The sequence below is a fragment of the Lutra lutra genome, chromosome 10, assembly GCF_902655055.1.
Source record: "Lutra lutra chromosome 10, mLutLut1.2, whole genome shotgun sequence".
In the NCBI taxonomy this organism is placed as follows: domain Eukaryota; kingdom Metazoa; phylum Chordata; class Mammalia; order Carnivora; family Mustelidae; genus Lutra; species Lutra lutra.
Window position 1 is genome coordinate 25448928 of NC_062287.1, and position 16100 is coordinate 25465027.

Sequence of the window (16100 nt, forward strand, 5' to 3'; positions counted from 1 at the left end):
AATAAATAAATAAAATCTTAAAAAAAAAAAAAAAAAACCTGAGAGAAGACAATTTGTTTAAAAAAAAAAAAAAAAACAATTCTCTATCCTTCTCTTAAAAAAAACCCCCAAAAAACCAGGGTGTAATGAAAAGACAATACGTCTTAAAATTTACCACTCACCAAAGGAAAAGACAATGCTTCTTAAAATTTACCCTCTTCCTTTCTGAACTTAATTCTGAAGTGCCTAGTAAGCTTGGGATCAATGAAACAATTTTTCTTTGCTGGTTACTCACTCTATATAGACCAATTATCATTAAAAGCCACATTGAGATGAATCTAAAGCTAGAAAGCCCTTCCTTTAGGCTCTCATAGGTTTACTACCTATGCAATGAGCTGTCTTCCCCCACCCCCAAGCCAAGTACTGGTTTTCTACTTTCTGGTTGTAAGGTATTACTGAAATGTTACTAACAGGTCTCTCAACAATAAAGTACAACTTCAGAAAAGATTCAGAGACACTTCTAAAGCTGCAACCCACCCTTTACGAAGTGGCCTTGCACAAGAACCTGCTTCAACAGCTCTAAGATCTGAGGAGCTTCTCTAACTAGCTTCCTTTTTCTCTCTTTCAATCCACAGTGCTTGTGGAACCAGTGCACTTTCAGCTCTTTTCTTCCTTGCATGTGCCATCTAATGTAAGACTCTCTGGTCTGTGTGCACTCAGTGGATGCTTATTTAAGTAATGCGTTATTCTGATGACTTTCTCATCCACTTCTCAACCAGCACCACCAGTTTCTTCCTTCCAGCCAACAATAAAAAACAACAGCAGGAAGTTTTACTCCATAAAGCATTAATAAGATATTTTAATGAGAAAAAAAATCTTAGTATTATGTTTCTATTCAAAGACACTCAAAACTAGTTTTTCCCTGCCCATCCCTTCTAACTGCAACTTTGTGACCATGTAATAAAGGCCAGTTTAAAGATTTTTTTTAAAAAGTTTAAACCTTTTTTAAAAAGATTAAACAACCAGGCTAGCAAAAAGGTACTCAATACATACTTTCCTTATATCAAACAAGCTAGTATTTCAGTACAATGTAACTATACAGAATATATACAATACACATATGTTCACAAAGCAAACACTATAGGCTCAGAACAGATTTGAAAAAACATGATATTCACATTGATTACAATAACTCTAAAAATGATTGTTAACGTTGAAACGGCACTTAGTTTACAAAAAAGTCACAAAAATATATATATATGTATGTATATATATATATATATGAAGTCACCAAGAACTATGGTTCCTGTAAAATACTAATAGCCAGATACTAGTATATAAAATGTGAAGTTCTGACATTGTATACATTTTTAGGAAATAAAACAAAATCCAAAACCATTTTCATTATTGTTGAAAGTCAAACATGCCAAGTAACTTAGCTATGGCCACTGACACCAAGTCAAGTCATATTTAAATGAGATGACAAATGGATACAAAGCTGGTGAGCTGGGGACTGGCAGTTAAGGGAGTTGCACTGGTTCTAGGAGAGGGTAGAAGACATCAAAACACCCATCCATATACTTTTAATTCACATTTCTGCCCCAGCATTACCCCCCCTACAACGGTTTCATAAAATGCCAGTGACCAAAAAGAATCATAATGCTACAAGGTAAAAAAAAGTTTCCCCCAGACTTCTTGATGTTGGCCTATAGGAAAATATTAAGCATGCATTGGCTAAACAAAGCAGTCAGTCACCCATCTGGAAAACTGTGATGCGCAGTTTTCTCCCAGGCTGGTTGTACTAGAAAGTACTCCAGTTTTTAAATGGAGCCAGATTTGTATGTTAGCTCTGTAAAATATTGAGCTACTGTAGCAGCAAATATGAAATTACAGAAACAAAACCACAATTTTATTTAAAAATTCATTTCTGTGACATCAAAACAATTTTTTCCTTTGTATCTGTCTCCTGTAACCAGACATCAATTTCTTCTATCACTGAAGTATGGTCAATTTCAATTTCAATCTGACTTTCTCATTATGCTGCTGTGGAAAAAGACAAGTCCTAATCCTGGAAAATTTTAATTTACTCTTAAAAATGAGAATACAGGAATTTCAAAGTAAAAAAAAAAAAGTCTGTTCTAAAAGTATCTCACAAATATATATATTTAAATATTAAAATAGGCTACCTAGGATTTTTATAAAATGGCTTTTGCAAAGATAGTAGAGGCACAAAGAAGCCATACACTATCTTCCAATTGGACATAAGGTGCCACAAGGGTGCCCTATGAAGAGGGAGGCAATCTCTATCTGATGCAACAGGAGGCACCAGTAACAACAGAAAAATCAAATATATTATTGGGACTTGGATCAAAACCAAATTTTGCTCTATTAAGGGCTGTTTTTTTTTCTTTTATCTTGAAATATATGCATTAGAAGCCATCACTTTGTATAAGGAAGAAAATGAATACAGTTTATGATCTTACTCCTTCCAAATACCTGGTGGCATTCATTTCAGGCACCTGAAAGATGAAGAGCAGTGCAACTTTCAGTAATTTAATGTACTACTCTCAGTATGAGAGACCTTACATAGCATCTATCAACTTGAAAATTAAATTAATAACTGAAATAAAGCAAAGCTTTTAGAAAAAACACATTTATAATCTAATCATAAAAAAGGTTCTCTCTAGAAAACAGATGTTTCTAGGAACTGCATGAAAGGCTTTCCACCTCTAAATGAACACAGCTTCCACTTATGCCATTGGAAACGTGTTAAAGGGAGTTGACTGGCTCCTCTTAAAGTAGGGAAGATTTATCCTTCCTTAGAAGGTGATATACTTTGGTAACCTGAACATACAATTACAGGATGATTTTTTAGCTTGTTTAACTGGATTATGAAATCTGGATATAGTTAGACCAGCATTTGGAAAAACAAGGATAATGTAATAAAAGTCATGACACTAGCCCTTCAAACAATCAAGCAGCGATTTTGTCAATAAATCATCCAATTGAATCCAGGGCTTTAAGCTTACTTAGCAAAATCAGTCAATTTAAAATAGAAAGGCAATAATCAAAGAATTAGATTTTATAAACCAGGCACTTCAAACTGAAATTAAAATTTTGAAAGTTAAAAAAATTTTTTTAAAAAAGTTTCTGTTTTCAGTCAATGGTCTGAACTTTTAAATTCTTTGTAAACTATTATGTACACAGGAACCTTGGTATTAGTTGTAATTGGCATGGGGCCTGCACAGAGGAAGTTTGCTTAAAGTAGCATGAGCACTTTAAGGCAGTTTCGTATTTTGGATACCGCCAAACTGAGAGTCCATAACACTGCCTGCCATCTCTGCAGAGACTACTTGTAAAGACCTGGAACTTTTTGTTTCTATCATAAAAATATAATCACTACAATGTAGTGGATATATCTAACTGTATTAGTTTAGTATGAGGTTAAAAAAAAAAGTACAACTAGGATGTCACTAAGAGTCTATAGCCCATAATCTGATATAAGCTTAACTCCCCCATTAATAAATTTCAACATTTATAATCTAAGAATAAAATATCCACAAAATGTCTGTTCCTTATTTTAACCTGGAAATTCATTCAATTCCACTTCATTGTTTAAGCTTAACCATTATTGCTTTTGGCAAATTCAGCTTGCTGAGGATTTTCCACATAAAAACAGCCTATATCATCACCACATTCAGTCAAGCAAAATGACACTAAAAAAGTGGGTATAAACAAAATAAAAAATAAGTTTAAATTTTGACATTTTAGCTTAAAGCTAAAGGAGTATGCTTAGCTATAAATATTCCTCATAGATGTGTTTACTATAATAGAACTCTCCCCAATTTTGTTCCACTGCTTAAGAAAAATCTAGTTTCTATACACTCTTCTTCCAGTTACTTTAAAATCTGAATATATTATAAATAAAGTATCTTATGTCAATAACTTATAGTGAAAATCATATTTATTACCTTTTAACAACTTTGGGTTGCTTCCAAATGAAAACTTTACCAGTCACTCCCCTTGCCATTAATATTAATATCTAGAAAACTATTCTCCCTCACTTGGATATATATTTCAGAGTTATAGCTTCACATTTTACAGATGAGTGAAAATAGGATAAGTGCCACATGAAAGCTTCTAATTCTCTTCAATTCAACAAACCTCAAACTCCTTTCTGTTAAGATATTACAATTTCAGGACTGTCGATTCATCAAGCAATAACAATGGTTTTCTCTATGTGGTACAGTACAGAGTTGCCATTACCTTATAATGTTTTTTTTTTTTTAGGGACTATAACACTAAGAGACTAAAGATGATCTGAGAATCTTCAAAATAAAAGCCGCTAAACAAGATAATTGGCCTCTATCTAGATTGAATACAAAAATAAAATAAAAGATCAAATAAAAGACTGAAAGAGTTAATACAGCTTCCAAAGGTTCCCAGGGAATCATTTATACAACGGGGAGAGTCTGGCTCAGTAGTTGGAAGCTAACAGAGCTACCAATGATACTGCATTCGATATGCTGACTAGTCCATTCCATTTGATAAAATATTTTAACAAACACGTTTTTCTGTTTGTTTTTAAAATCAAAGGGCATGTGTCATATCATGGAACCAAATTACTTAACCCAGAATGGTTGCTGAAAGGTTAAAATGTAAGACTGAATGAGGCTATTTAAACGTTTTAGTACACTGTGTCTCACTGAAATCGAGAACTTTAAAAACTGGCAATGTAACTTAATGTGCAACTAATTATGTGAAACACAAATTAAGATGATGACTTGAAATTCCAAGTAAGAGAAATTCATTTAAGTGTATTTGTGGATGATAATCTCCATCTGTATCCATTTATAAAAGCTTCAAATAAACCCCCCCAGTATTAATCCTTTTGTTTCTGAATTATTACAATCACTGTCATGCTAGACGCCTCCATTGTTAGAACACACCCTTAAAAATGGAAAGAATGACCATAGGAGCTGTAACCTCCAGTATCACAGCGAGCATCTTTACTCATTTCTAAAGTGTATCTCATCTATTTGGTAGCATAAAAATGTAAAATAAATGCTTCTCTTGTATAAAATACTCGCTTTTAAAAAGGCAATTTATCCTGCATCCTAAAATTTAAGCCCTTTAAATATCACAAAGTTACCCTCTTGGGCCTTAACAAAGATAGCTACGCTTAAGTATTCTAAACTGGAACTTTCTGTTTAGTTTCACTGGCAATTCCTAATGGATGGGATAATGTAACTGGCTTTCATCTCTTTGCAATGTTTTCCATATATTCTGGTAAAACTTGTACATTTGGGTATCCCTCTCTTTGATGAATTTTAAATAAACCTAAATAACACTATATACAATTATACCTTGTGGCTTAGCTTCCTAAAACAGATCCATAAGCTAAAAATCCTTAAGCTGTCTATCAAGAAAAATGTAGAGCCTCAATGAAAGAAAAAAAAGGTGTTTATATCACTTTATGTTAAATACTCGTTAGCTACCTGTATTGATAAGATTTGGGGAATAAACAAACCAAGTACACATTTTCATAGTATATTCAAATTTTTCATTAAACTTGAAAAGCTGTGCAATCTGTAATTACCAATGAAAATCTAAAGTTTCCATTTGGGAAAGAAGAGCCAGTAGTGGTAATCCTACATTTCTGAGAACACAGACCACTTCTGAGCTGCCAAAATTGTGGGCTCTTTTAATGTAGAGTTCTCAGAATAGGGGATGTGTTTTAACACTTTCAACCGCACAAATCCCCGATTTTCTTTCTTTTTTTTTAAACCCTATTTCTTTCTGTTTTTTCTTCCTTCCTTCTTTTCACACCCTTAAAAAAAAACAAACTCTTAGAACTGAAGGCAACAATGATTCCTGGTCATAATTTTACCTAGTTTTTATTTTGCCAATATAAGATTTTAAAATTAACTCCAAGGCTTATCCATTGGTAGGCGTAACAATTTTCAAGAATATGTAGGACATTAAAAATAAAAATTCCTGACCTTTCTAGCTGAGACACAGCAGTACTGTTACAAATTAAGTATCTCAGTCTGTTGCAAAAAAAGTAATTCAACCCTACTAGTAAAGAAGCATAAACGGTGGAAGCCCATCATAATTTGTGTATGTTGTTCTTCCTGAAGGTAATATACCTGCGTTTGGGAGCAAAGGGGGAAAAATGTTCAAGATGGAGATAAGGAGTCAAAAACAAATTAAAGACAGCAGAATCAAGAAAAAGAGTGTTACCTGAAAAAAAAAATCTTCAATGCATTTACTTTCCCTTCCTTTACATTTGTGGGAGGAAAATCAATCACAAAATTAGCCAATTAAAAAAATGAAACAAGTAAAATCACTATAACTTAAAAATTAATTTTATTATTAAGGTCTAGCACCCGGACAAAATTCAGAACTGGTGTTTTGAATAAGAAACTGTATTTAGTTTCTTTTTCTAATTTAATCAGGTGTTCTTATAATTATTAAAGTTTGGGAATATACATAGAAAAAAGTTATTCAGAAGTTCATTGTCTATGGACTCACGAATATTTAGGATCAAGGTCAGTGATGCTTTAGTGGCACTAGATGAAAAGTATACTCCAGTCTAGAATATCACATAAATTTCAACTATAAACAGGAAGTTTCATTTTTTTAGCAGCAAAAGAAGTGATATTAATTTAAGGTTTTTAGTTTTAGTCTTAACGATTCTTCCCCCCCTAGATTAATGAGTCATAGATCATTAATTTAAAGCCTCTTATCTTTTACATTATTGCTTACATTGTGTAAAATCTACACTAACCCTTTTAATAAACTTGGCAATGTCTAAAAATATTTTGGAACAAAAAACAAAGTATCACTGACATAAGGAATTTTGTAAACAATCTTAATTGGGTTAAGAACGTAGCCTTAACAGAGAATTCTTTTATTTTGTCCAAATCAGCACAATAGAAACATCCCCAAGATTACATAAGCCTATATATAAAATATAGAGTATCTCCAATATTTTTCCTTTATATGATATCATGCCAGTATATGCAAGAGGAAGTACTGTTCATGGGGCAAGAGGAAAATGATTTAGGCAATGACCTAATTAGCCAGGCACTAACATTCAGAGACCAGGTAAACAACAATTTTAGTCAGAAAAGCAGTATTAAAAGGGTTCCTATAAAGCTGAGATTTATGTACTTCATTTCCCACTCCTGGTCATTTCATGCACAGCCTGACTACTCTCAATCATGGTTCTCCGACTTCATAGAAGAAAGATTATTTGGAGTGGTACTAAAAAAAAGTTCAGGGACTGCCTGTCCCAACACCAAATTTTTACCGTGAAAAATAATAGAAATGGCAAAGCTTAAAAAAAAGAAAAAAAAAAAAAAAGAGTACACTGGATTTCAGAAGCATTTACCCTAATAATTTTTAAGAAAGCTTACCGTAAATATTTCCAAAACCAACAGGCTTTACAAAATATTGTACAACATCCTGTGTATAAAGAGCAAATATCTACTCAGGCTACCTGTCAAATTATGTTCAATAATTTGTTTCTGGTGTACCCTTTCATCTCAGGAAGGTCAACAATCATCTGAATTCTTTACCTCATGATCTCATTAGCCTACTTTTAATAATGGAAGAAGAAACTGATAGAGGCCTTAGGTCTATTGGCTCTCCTTAAGTCTCATAGTTTCAATTATGTGTCAACATTGTGTTATTGTGCACTTACAGAAGCAATCTCTCAGTCATGAAAAATAAAACATCAGTTGCGGGGCTTACAAAGTAAAAAGGGAAATTCTTTCCCAAACTCTTTTATGTTTAAAAAATTAAATTTAATTTAAAAGTACAAGACCAAGCACAGGCACTTTCCAAAAACCAAAAATGAAGCCAAACCATGAAATTATTCAATGGTTATAGAAGACAGCTCTGATTTTGGGGGGTCATCTCTGGTTGCCTCAGTACAAGCACTGGTCTTTGGCTGCTCTGGCATTTCTTCCTCTTTTTCTGCCAGCCCACCAAGAGACCCCAAGGGGAAAGTGCTTTCACAATTCTGGGTTGAGGAGACCTGCGAAATTACAGGCATTTGAACAGAGGAGTTGCTTTCAAAACTGTGTTCTCCAAGATCATACTGAACAAGGGTCTCTTCTTGCTCCTGGTTTAAGTAGTCCGGTACTAGGAAATCACTAGATAAGAGGCAAAGGATGAAAGAGGAAGTTAATTTTCAAACCAGTAATAAATTAGCCACAATAAAAAGACCTGATTTATAAAACAAGATTGGGATTTTTCATTTCTCTAATTCTTGATTGATTATAATTCAGGATGTTCAATTTCTAAACTAAATATGAACCAAAAGTATCCATAAGAACCAAAGTACATCAATTCTCTCTACCACCAATAGATAAGATTATCACCTCCACTGTCATTTTAGACACCTAAACAGACTTTCTTGTTCTATGGAGAAGAGTTTCTGTATACAAATAAATGCAATTCACATGCTCACTTAAGCAAAGATCATTTGAATAACTTCTGCTTAACCTTTCTTGGATTATATACTAATTAAGAGGCATATAAACTTAGCTTTTTAAGTCCTTAAGCATAAATGGCATTATATTTGAAAATGTCATGAGACTGGTTATGTATTAGTCCTCAGGAAGTGTTAATATTGAAAATATTTAATATTCTATTAGTAGAATATTAAATATTTAATTTTGAATATGGACAGTAAAATATACCAAAATTTTAACAACACTGGTATTATCCCTAACTGGTTAGATCAGAAATTATTATAATTTCTTATATTTTATACTTTCCTACATTTACTAAATTTTCTACTATATGCATTTTTTGTAAAAGAATAAACCTAAATCTTAGATGCTTTAATTAAATCTTTGTTAAGCTAAAAAAAAGTTCATTCTACTAGGAATGTCAATAACGAATACATTTAAGAAGGTTATTTTATAATTTGATTGTCCAGTATTAATAAAAAATTAAAATCTGTTCATCTGCAAAACAATTTAAAATGTCCTATGTTGTATTTTCTAAAGTCTTCAGGTGTTAGAGGAATGGACAGTAGAGGGCTCTGTATAGGGAAGATACAGGCAATAGGAGTGGTTAACTGAGACACTATTTTAGTTCTGAACAAACAATGTTTGATATGTCATGTAGAATTTAGGTTTAGTGATAGGACAACCAGACATTCAGACATGATTAAATAACATGAATGTCGGGTTTGGTGAGAAAAACAGAATTTATGTAGCAATAATTTAGAATTTATTGAAAAACAAGATTTAAAAAATAAAGATTTATTTATTTTTTTTTAAAGATTTTATTTATTTATTTACAGAGAAAGAGATCACAAGTAGGCCGAGAGGCAGACATAGAGAGAGAGGAGGGGAAGCAGGCTCCCTGCTGAGCAGAGAGCCCGATGCGGGGCTTGATCCCAGGACCCTGGGATCATGACCTGAGCCGAAGGCAGAGGCTTAACCCACTGAGCCACCCAGGTGCCCCAAAAATAAAGATTTAAAATGTAAAGGTTTAGGAAGATTTCATTTGATAAAAAAAGGATTCCTACAGATGTGTATTTATGATAAAATATTAAAAAAAGATGACAGAATTTTATATCTAGAGACCTTAGAAATCATCTTTAAAGCTTACATTTTATCTTTCTCTATGTTTCAAGCTTCTTCATTTGTAAAGTGACACGTTCAATCATAACAGCAGTTAGTGGTAGAGCCAGAACTAGAACCTGATTTCCTTGGATACTCTATAAATCAGAAAGGAATTCTATTATAATAAATTATTAATATTAAAAGCATGGAGCTCTAAATTGAAAAAGAAAATTTGATCTAAAGAATCATATCCATCATAGTTGCTATTGAAGTTTCTTTCTTTATTGGTAAATACATGTTCCTTTATATAGAATTTTAAAAAATGAGAAGTGGTCAAAAATTTTACGACATCCAAAGAGTCTGAAGTAATTCAGTATCACTAAGATCATCCGACATGGTAAATTTTCCAGTAAGGTCCATATTACTTTAACCCTTTGTTATTGAAAAAACAAAAACACAAAAAACAAAACAAAAAGACAAAGCAAGAGGTAAACAGTCTACTTCTGTAGGGAAAAATTTCCAATACCAACTAGAAAAATATTTATAATTGTATAAACTTAGAAGATTCAGCAAAATTTTATCAGATCATGAGATCAGAGTATGGATGGACAGTGGGAATTTAAAGGAATGTGACTGATTAGCTGGCAACCTGATAAAAAACACAGCAGGCTGCCCTAAAAGCAGGAAAAGAGAGTTTAGTCAGCAGTTTTCCTGGTTCGTTTTTGTTGTGCACCTCACCTGCTCTGGAAGTAGTTTGCTAGCTCTGACGCTTCATGGTTCAGACTCCTCAGGTGCACGATTAAATTTCCAGAGTTGGTGAACATGGCGCCACATGTTTTGCACTCGTAAATCCGAGGCTTGCGGATAATGTGCCGGGAAACCCTCATGTGGTGTTTATATTCCCCGAAGGAAGTGAAAGTGGCACTACATATCTGGCACCGGAAACAGCGTTTACCTTCATGCTTTAGGCGATGCATCTTTAGCGAGTAAGCCCTGGTGAACTTTTTCCCACAGCGGTCACACTGAAATGGTTTAATTCCTACAAAATCAAGCAAAACAAAATATTATCTAAAAACAAAATAAAATGAAAGGTCACAAACCTCACAAATTTCTGAATTATAATTTTGTAGCAATAGGTAATTTAAAAAGACAAAAATCAGCAAAAATGGATTCCATTTCAACATCTCAGAAAAGGTAAAGAACATCTGAAAAGTCATAGTGCTTGGAAGGAAGGGAGGAAGGAAGGAAGGAAAGAAAGAAAGAAAGAAAGAAAGAAAGAAAGAAAGAAAGAAAGAAATGCATTAGAGGGAGAGGTAAACTTGTTTATACTGAACTTGATTTTTGAATATTCTTCTAAATCATCTATTTTATAGATGATTTAATCACAGTATTTAAACAGAATTAAAATCTCCATAAAACATTGTTATTTCAATTTCATTAAAGTAGTATAGTTTATACTGAAAAGACGGAAGAAGGACCTACTTTTCATTCCCTACCTGGGAGAGAAATGAGAAGAAAAAAGGAAAATTCTAACATCTCTGAACATAATTAATAATGATGGTAGAATTATCACTTGGCAAATTGGGATTCTGGGCCTTTAATGTAAAGTGACAGAAAAAGATATAGAAACTAATATGTGAATTATAAAGTATATTAATTGTCTCTTCTGATTAACTATCACAGTTTTGGCAAAAATTTTAAAAACCTTCAAAATACAATCTGTTGATTTAATTAAGTCATAGGGAATTGATGTTAGCTCAAGGACTATTAGACCTAGCCAGGGAACAGGAAAGTAAGATAAAAACACAGATGAAAACACAGTAGCAAAGATTTCTTACTCTATCAGGGGTCAGTGTTTTACCCACGAGAATTTTGTTGCCTTTATGTGATCACTGAACTAAATTTCAAATCTGTTTTATGCATCATTTATTAAAAATCTTTTATACTAATAAATAATACAAAGCTGATTAATCAGGGTACAGAGAAATTTAGGACTGCAGAACTGAAATTAAATTATTGTTATTAGATTAAAAAAAAAATACTTATTTGGAAATAATTCCAACCCTTAAAGAGAAGTTACAAGAATAGTACAAAGAACATCAATAAATACCTTTAAAAAAAAAAAAGATTTTATTTATTTATTTGACACAGAGAAAGAGATCACAAGTAACCAGAGACAGAGGCAGAGAGAGGAAGCAGGCTCCCTGCTGAGCAGAGAGCCCGTTCCGGGGCTCGATCGCAAGACTGAGATTATGACCTGAGCCAAAGGCAGAGGCTTAACGTTACCACTGAGCCACCCAGGTGCCCCAATAAATACCCTTTTAATTTCATTTGCTCTACCATCTGTATTTGTGCTTCTCTATTGTACATATACACACAACTAATATATCCCTTTTATTTATGTATTATACACACATAGCCCTTCAAGTTTTAATCTAAATACTTATGCCTATGGCAAATGTGCTAAGCAAATAGCTTTCTGATACTGTACCATTTAAGCAACAGAATAAGTAAGGCTTATCTGACTTCTCAGAGACACATATATATTTTATTAACATAGAATGTAGGGGCACCTGGGTGGCTCAGTCGGTTAAAGCCTCTGCCTTCGGCTCAGGTCATGATCTCAGGGTCCTGGGATCGAGCCCCACATTGGGCTCTCTGCTCAGCGGGGAGCCTGCTTCCTCCTCTCTCGCTACCTGCCTCTCTGCCTACTTGTGATCTCTATCAAATAAATAAATAAAAATCTTTAAAAAACAAAACAAAACAAAACAAAACATAGAATGTAGTATTTGTTTCAGGGATACAGGTCTATGATTCATCAGTCTTACATAATTCAAAGCACTCACCATGGCACATACCTCCCCAATGTCTTAGAGACATATTTTTTAAACTCAAAAACACCTGTTTTCTATTTTTAACTGGGATTTCTAAATATGTTTCAAGTACTCATTTATGCAACAATAGGGAAGGTGACATTACCTGAGTGGATGAGCATGTGCTGTTTTAAGTTCTGAATACGGGTGAATCGTACCCCACAAGTTGGACACTGAAATGGTCTATCTGGACCATTTGGACTTGGTCGTTCTGTACTGCTGGTAGAAGGAGCAATGTAGAGTTGGTAGGGATACTGAACATTTTCCAATCTAAAAAAACAGACCAAAGAAGGCAACCAGATTCTGATTTTTAAGTTGAATAAACATTTCTGTACAACTTAAAAATGAACAGAAAAAAAAAATGACTTTTTGAGAGTTTAACTGTTACATTAAAAGTTTCATTTATAACAATATGAAAAACAATGTTATTGTCCAGAATGTCCGGCATCTTAAGTAACATATAAATGATTTTACCTCAGGTACCGTTAATCTCTCTTAATTCTTTCCTTCCTAATATTGCTTTAATTTAGGTCTTCATCAATACACTCCCTCTCTTTATGCCCCCACCCCCCCAACCCCATCTATCCTTCTGCTTGCTTCACAGTGATCTGATTAAATCAGCCCCTCTTTAAAATCCTGCAATGGCTCACTGTTACCTTCAAAGTCTAAACCCTTTGCGAGGCATAGGAGACTCCCTATGATCTGGGTTCTGTGTACTCTTCCAGCCTCGTTTTTTCTCATATTCCCCCAATACACCATATACCAAATAGTTCCTAATATTTCTCAATGCTGTGCTTTTCTACATTTAACTAATGACAATGCTGTTTGGAGATAGGGAAGACTGGATGACCGGGATTTAGGTGGGGAGTTAGGGGTCTTGGCCATGTTAAGTCAGAAAGCCCCTTATACATCTATGTGAAAATATGAAGAAGGGAGGGACAGTTTGAAGATAATGACTTGTGAATTATGGGTATGTGGAGGAGCATTTGGCAATCGTTCTCTGTAGTAAGTTAAACAATAAATATTTTTGGCTTTGATCTCTGTTTCAACCACTCTGAGCATTCACAGACAATACATAAACAAATGAGCGTGGCTTTATTGGAACACTTGATTTACAAATTAAGGTGGTGAACTGGAATTGGCCTGTGGTTCACAGTTCACCAATCCCTGATACAGATACTATTTAAAAGTAATGGGCCTGGGCTGTTTTAAATGCCAAAAAACTCTGTATAGGTGGTCTAATTCATGATGTAATGACCTCTTTACTCTGAAAAATAAAATGAGGTACCAATAAACTTCTTATATAATTAAAATTATATAGTTAAAATGTTTGGATTTACAGTTGCAAACACACCCCTTTATAAGAAAACAACATACTATGTCAGTACTAACCGATCATCATCATCTGCATGAGCATTAGTGCTAGAAGTGCTTTGAAGTGTAGGCAACCCTTCAGTGACACCTTCATCTACTGAGCCTGTGAACAGAAGGACAAAAAGACGACAGCTGTCAATACTGTGGTATAAATGAGCCAAGATATTAACTGCAATCCATATCACCAAGCCCCTAAAACACACAAAATAAAGAAATCTTTAATAGAAATTGTATGTAAGACAACAGCCTTATACTACTAACTTAAATTCTTTTAGGAACAAATAATAAATTTCAGAAATAAGCAAATTCAAATATAAACTAAACAAAAATTCGCATAAAATTATATCATGTAAGGAAGCACTATTTTTACTTTTGAAGACTTTATTGTGATATACACATAGAACTTCTACATAGAATTCAAGAGACAGCTATAAAGTGAGTATGTATCTGTGCAACCTTCATATGAGTCTCACTGAAATCCTGCCAGCATTCTGTAAGTCCCCATTTACCCTGCCTGGATCACCAACCCCTCCTTCCAAGTAGTAACCACTTTTCTATCTTTCATGGTCATCATTTCCTTCCCTTTTTCCTTGCCCCTCTTCCTCTTAAAAGTAATTTTATTTCCAACATGTGTACTTATAAACTACGGGTTGGCTCTTGCTGGGACACAGCCATGAACCATCTAGGGCTGCCTTTACGCCAGTGGCACAGCGGAGTCATTGCAGTTGCGACAGAGACCACATGGCAGCTAAGTCTAAAATACTATCATGCCCTTTACAGAAAATCGGCTGCCCTCACCAACAACAGTATAGTTTAGTATTACTGCTTACAAACTTTATATAAATTGAATTACACTGAATGCACTCTTAAGTCTTCTTTCCTTCGATACTGTGGACCGATCCATGCTATTACAGGTGAAAGTTTACACTGTAATAGTCATAATCTAGCCATTTCACTATTAATGTACAGTTTCAGGCTACCATGAACAATGCTGCTGTAAATATTCTTATACGTGTAACATGTGCATTTTTTATCGGGTACCTATACTTAGGAATGAAATCGCTGGTTTGGGGCACTGGGTGGCTCAGTGGGTTAAAGCCTCTGCCTTTAGCTCAGGTCATGATCTCAGGGTCCTGGGATCAAGCCTCATATTGGGCTCCCTGCTCAGCAGGCAGCCTGCTTCTCCCTCTCCTCCCACTTGTGCTGTTTCTCTCAAATAAATAAATTTAAAAATCTTAAAAAAAAAAATTGCTGGGTCATTGGATATGTTTATCTTTATTAGAAAATGCTAAACTCTTCCAAAGTGATCATACTAAATTTATATCACTACTTGCAATGTAAAAGAGTTCCTTAGGAAAACTTGGTATTGTCAAATTTTGAAAATTCTGCCAATCTGGTGGGTATGTAGCAATATTTCACTGTGGCTTGATTTTATTTTCCTATTGCCAGTGAGGCTGAGCACATTTATTTACTGAACCCCCCGTTTTGTGAAATGCCTGTTCGAGGCTTGTTATTGAGTCGTCTGCTTTTTATTATGAGTTTTTTCATATTTCAGTGATACATGTTACAAATATTTTTCTCACTTCTATGGCTTATCTTTGGATGACCAAAAATTTAAATTTTAATTTAACTGAATTTATAAGTATTTTCCTTCATGGCTGTGTCTTTTCGGTCTTGTTTTTAAAAATCCTTGGGTGCCTGGCTGGCTCATTCGGTGGAGCATATGACTCTTGATTTCAGGGTTGTGAACTCAAGCCCCATGTTGAGTGTTGAGATTACTTAAAAATAAAATCTTGGGGCGCCTGGGTGGCTCAGTGGGTTAAGCTTCTGCCTTCGGCTCAGGTCATGATCTCAGGGTCTTGGGATCAAGCCCCGAATCAGGCTCTCTGCTCAGCAGGGAGCCTGCTTCCCCCTCTCTCTCTGACTGCCTCTCTGGCTACTTGTGATCTCTCTCTCTCTCTTTCTCAAATAAATAAATCTTAAAAATAAAATAAAAAAAATCTTAAAAAAATAAAAATCCTTCCCCATGTCAGGTAATCTTATGAAACATTTGCCCTTGACATTTAGGTCTTTAATCCACCTGGAGCTGATTTCATAATCAAACACATTTCCTGAAATGTCTGTCTTTTCTTCTCTGTTCTGCAGGCCTCTAAGTGTATGGGTCTGTTTCCAAGTTCCATTAGTCCCATCTGCTTGTCTAAACTTACATCAATGCCAATCTTCAGTTCCCAGGGCTTTTTGATCAGATAGGGCAGTAAGTCTTCTCACCTTGTTCATTTGCTTCCTG

General features: G+C 34.3%; 1 protein-coding gene across 5 annotated transcripts in view; it reads right to left on the reverse strand.

The window, feature by feature from the left end:
* Positions 1-820: 820 nt before the first annotated feature.
* Positions 821-16100, reverse strand: part of ZBTB44 (zinc finger and BTB domain containing 44) — a 67434-nt gene continuing 52154 nt past the window's right edge. For 2 of the 5 annotated variants that reach the window (XM_047691212.1, XM_047691213.1), the window contains 4 exons: positions 13832-13916; positions 12546-12709; positions 10305-10605; positions 821-8141 (listed from right to left, as the gene is read on the reverse strand). In XM_047691212.1, the coding sequence (XP_047547168.1) occupies positions 7859-8141; positions 10305-10605; positions 12546-12709; positions 13832-13916 (833 nt within the window). In that variant the 3' untranslated portion in view covers positions 821-7858. Of the gene's footprint in view, positions 8142-9618; positions 9722-10304; positions 10606-12545; positions 12710-13831; positions 13917-16100 lie in introns of those variants that run through there. The other 3 variants (XM_047691217.1, XM_047691216.1, XM_047691215.1) reach the window with 3 other exon arrangements.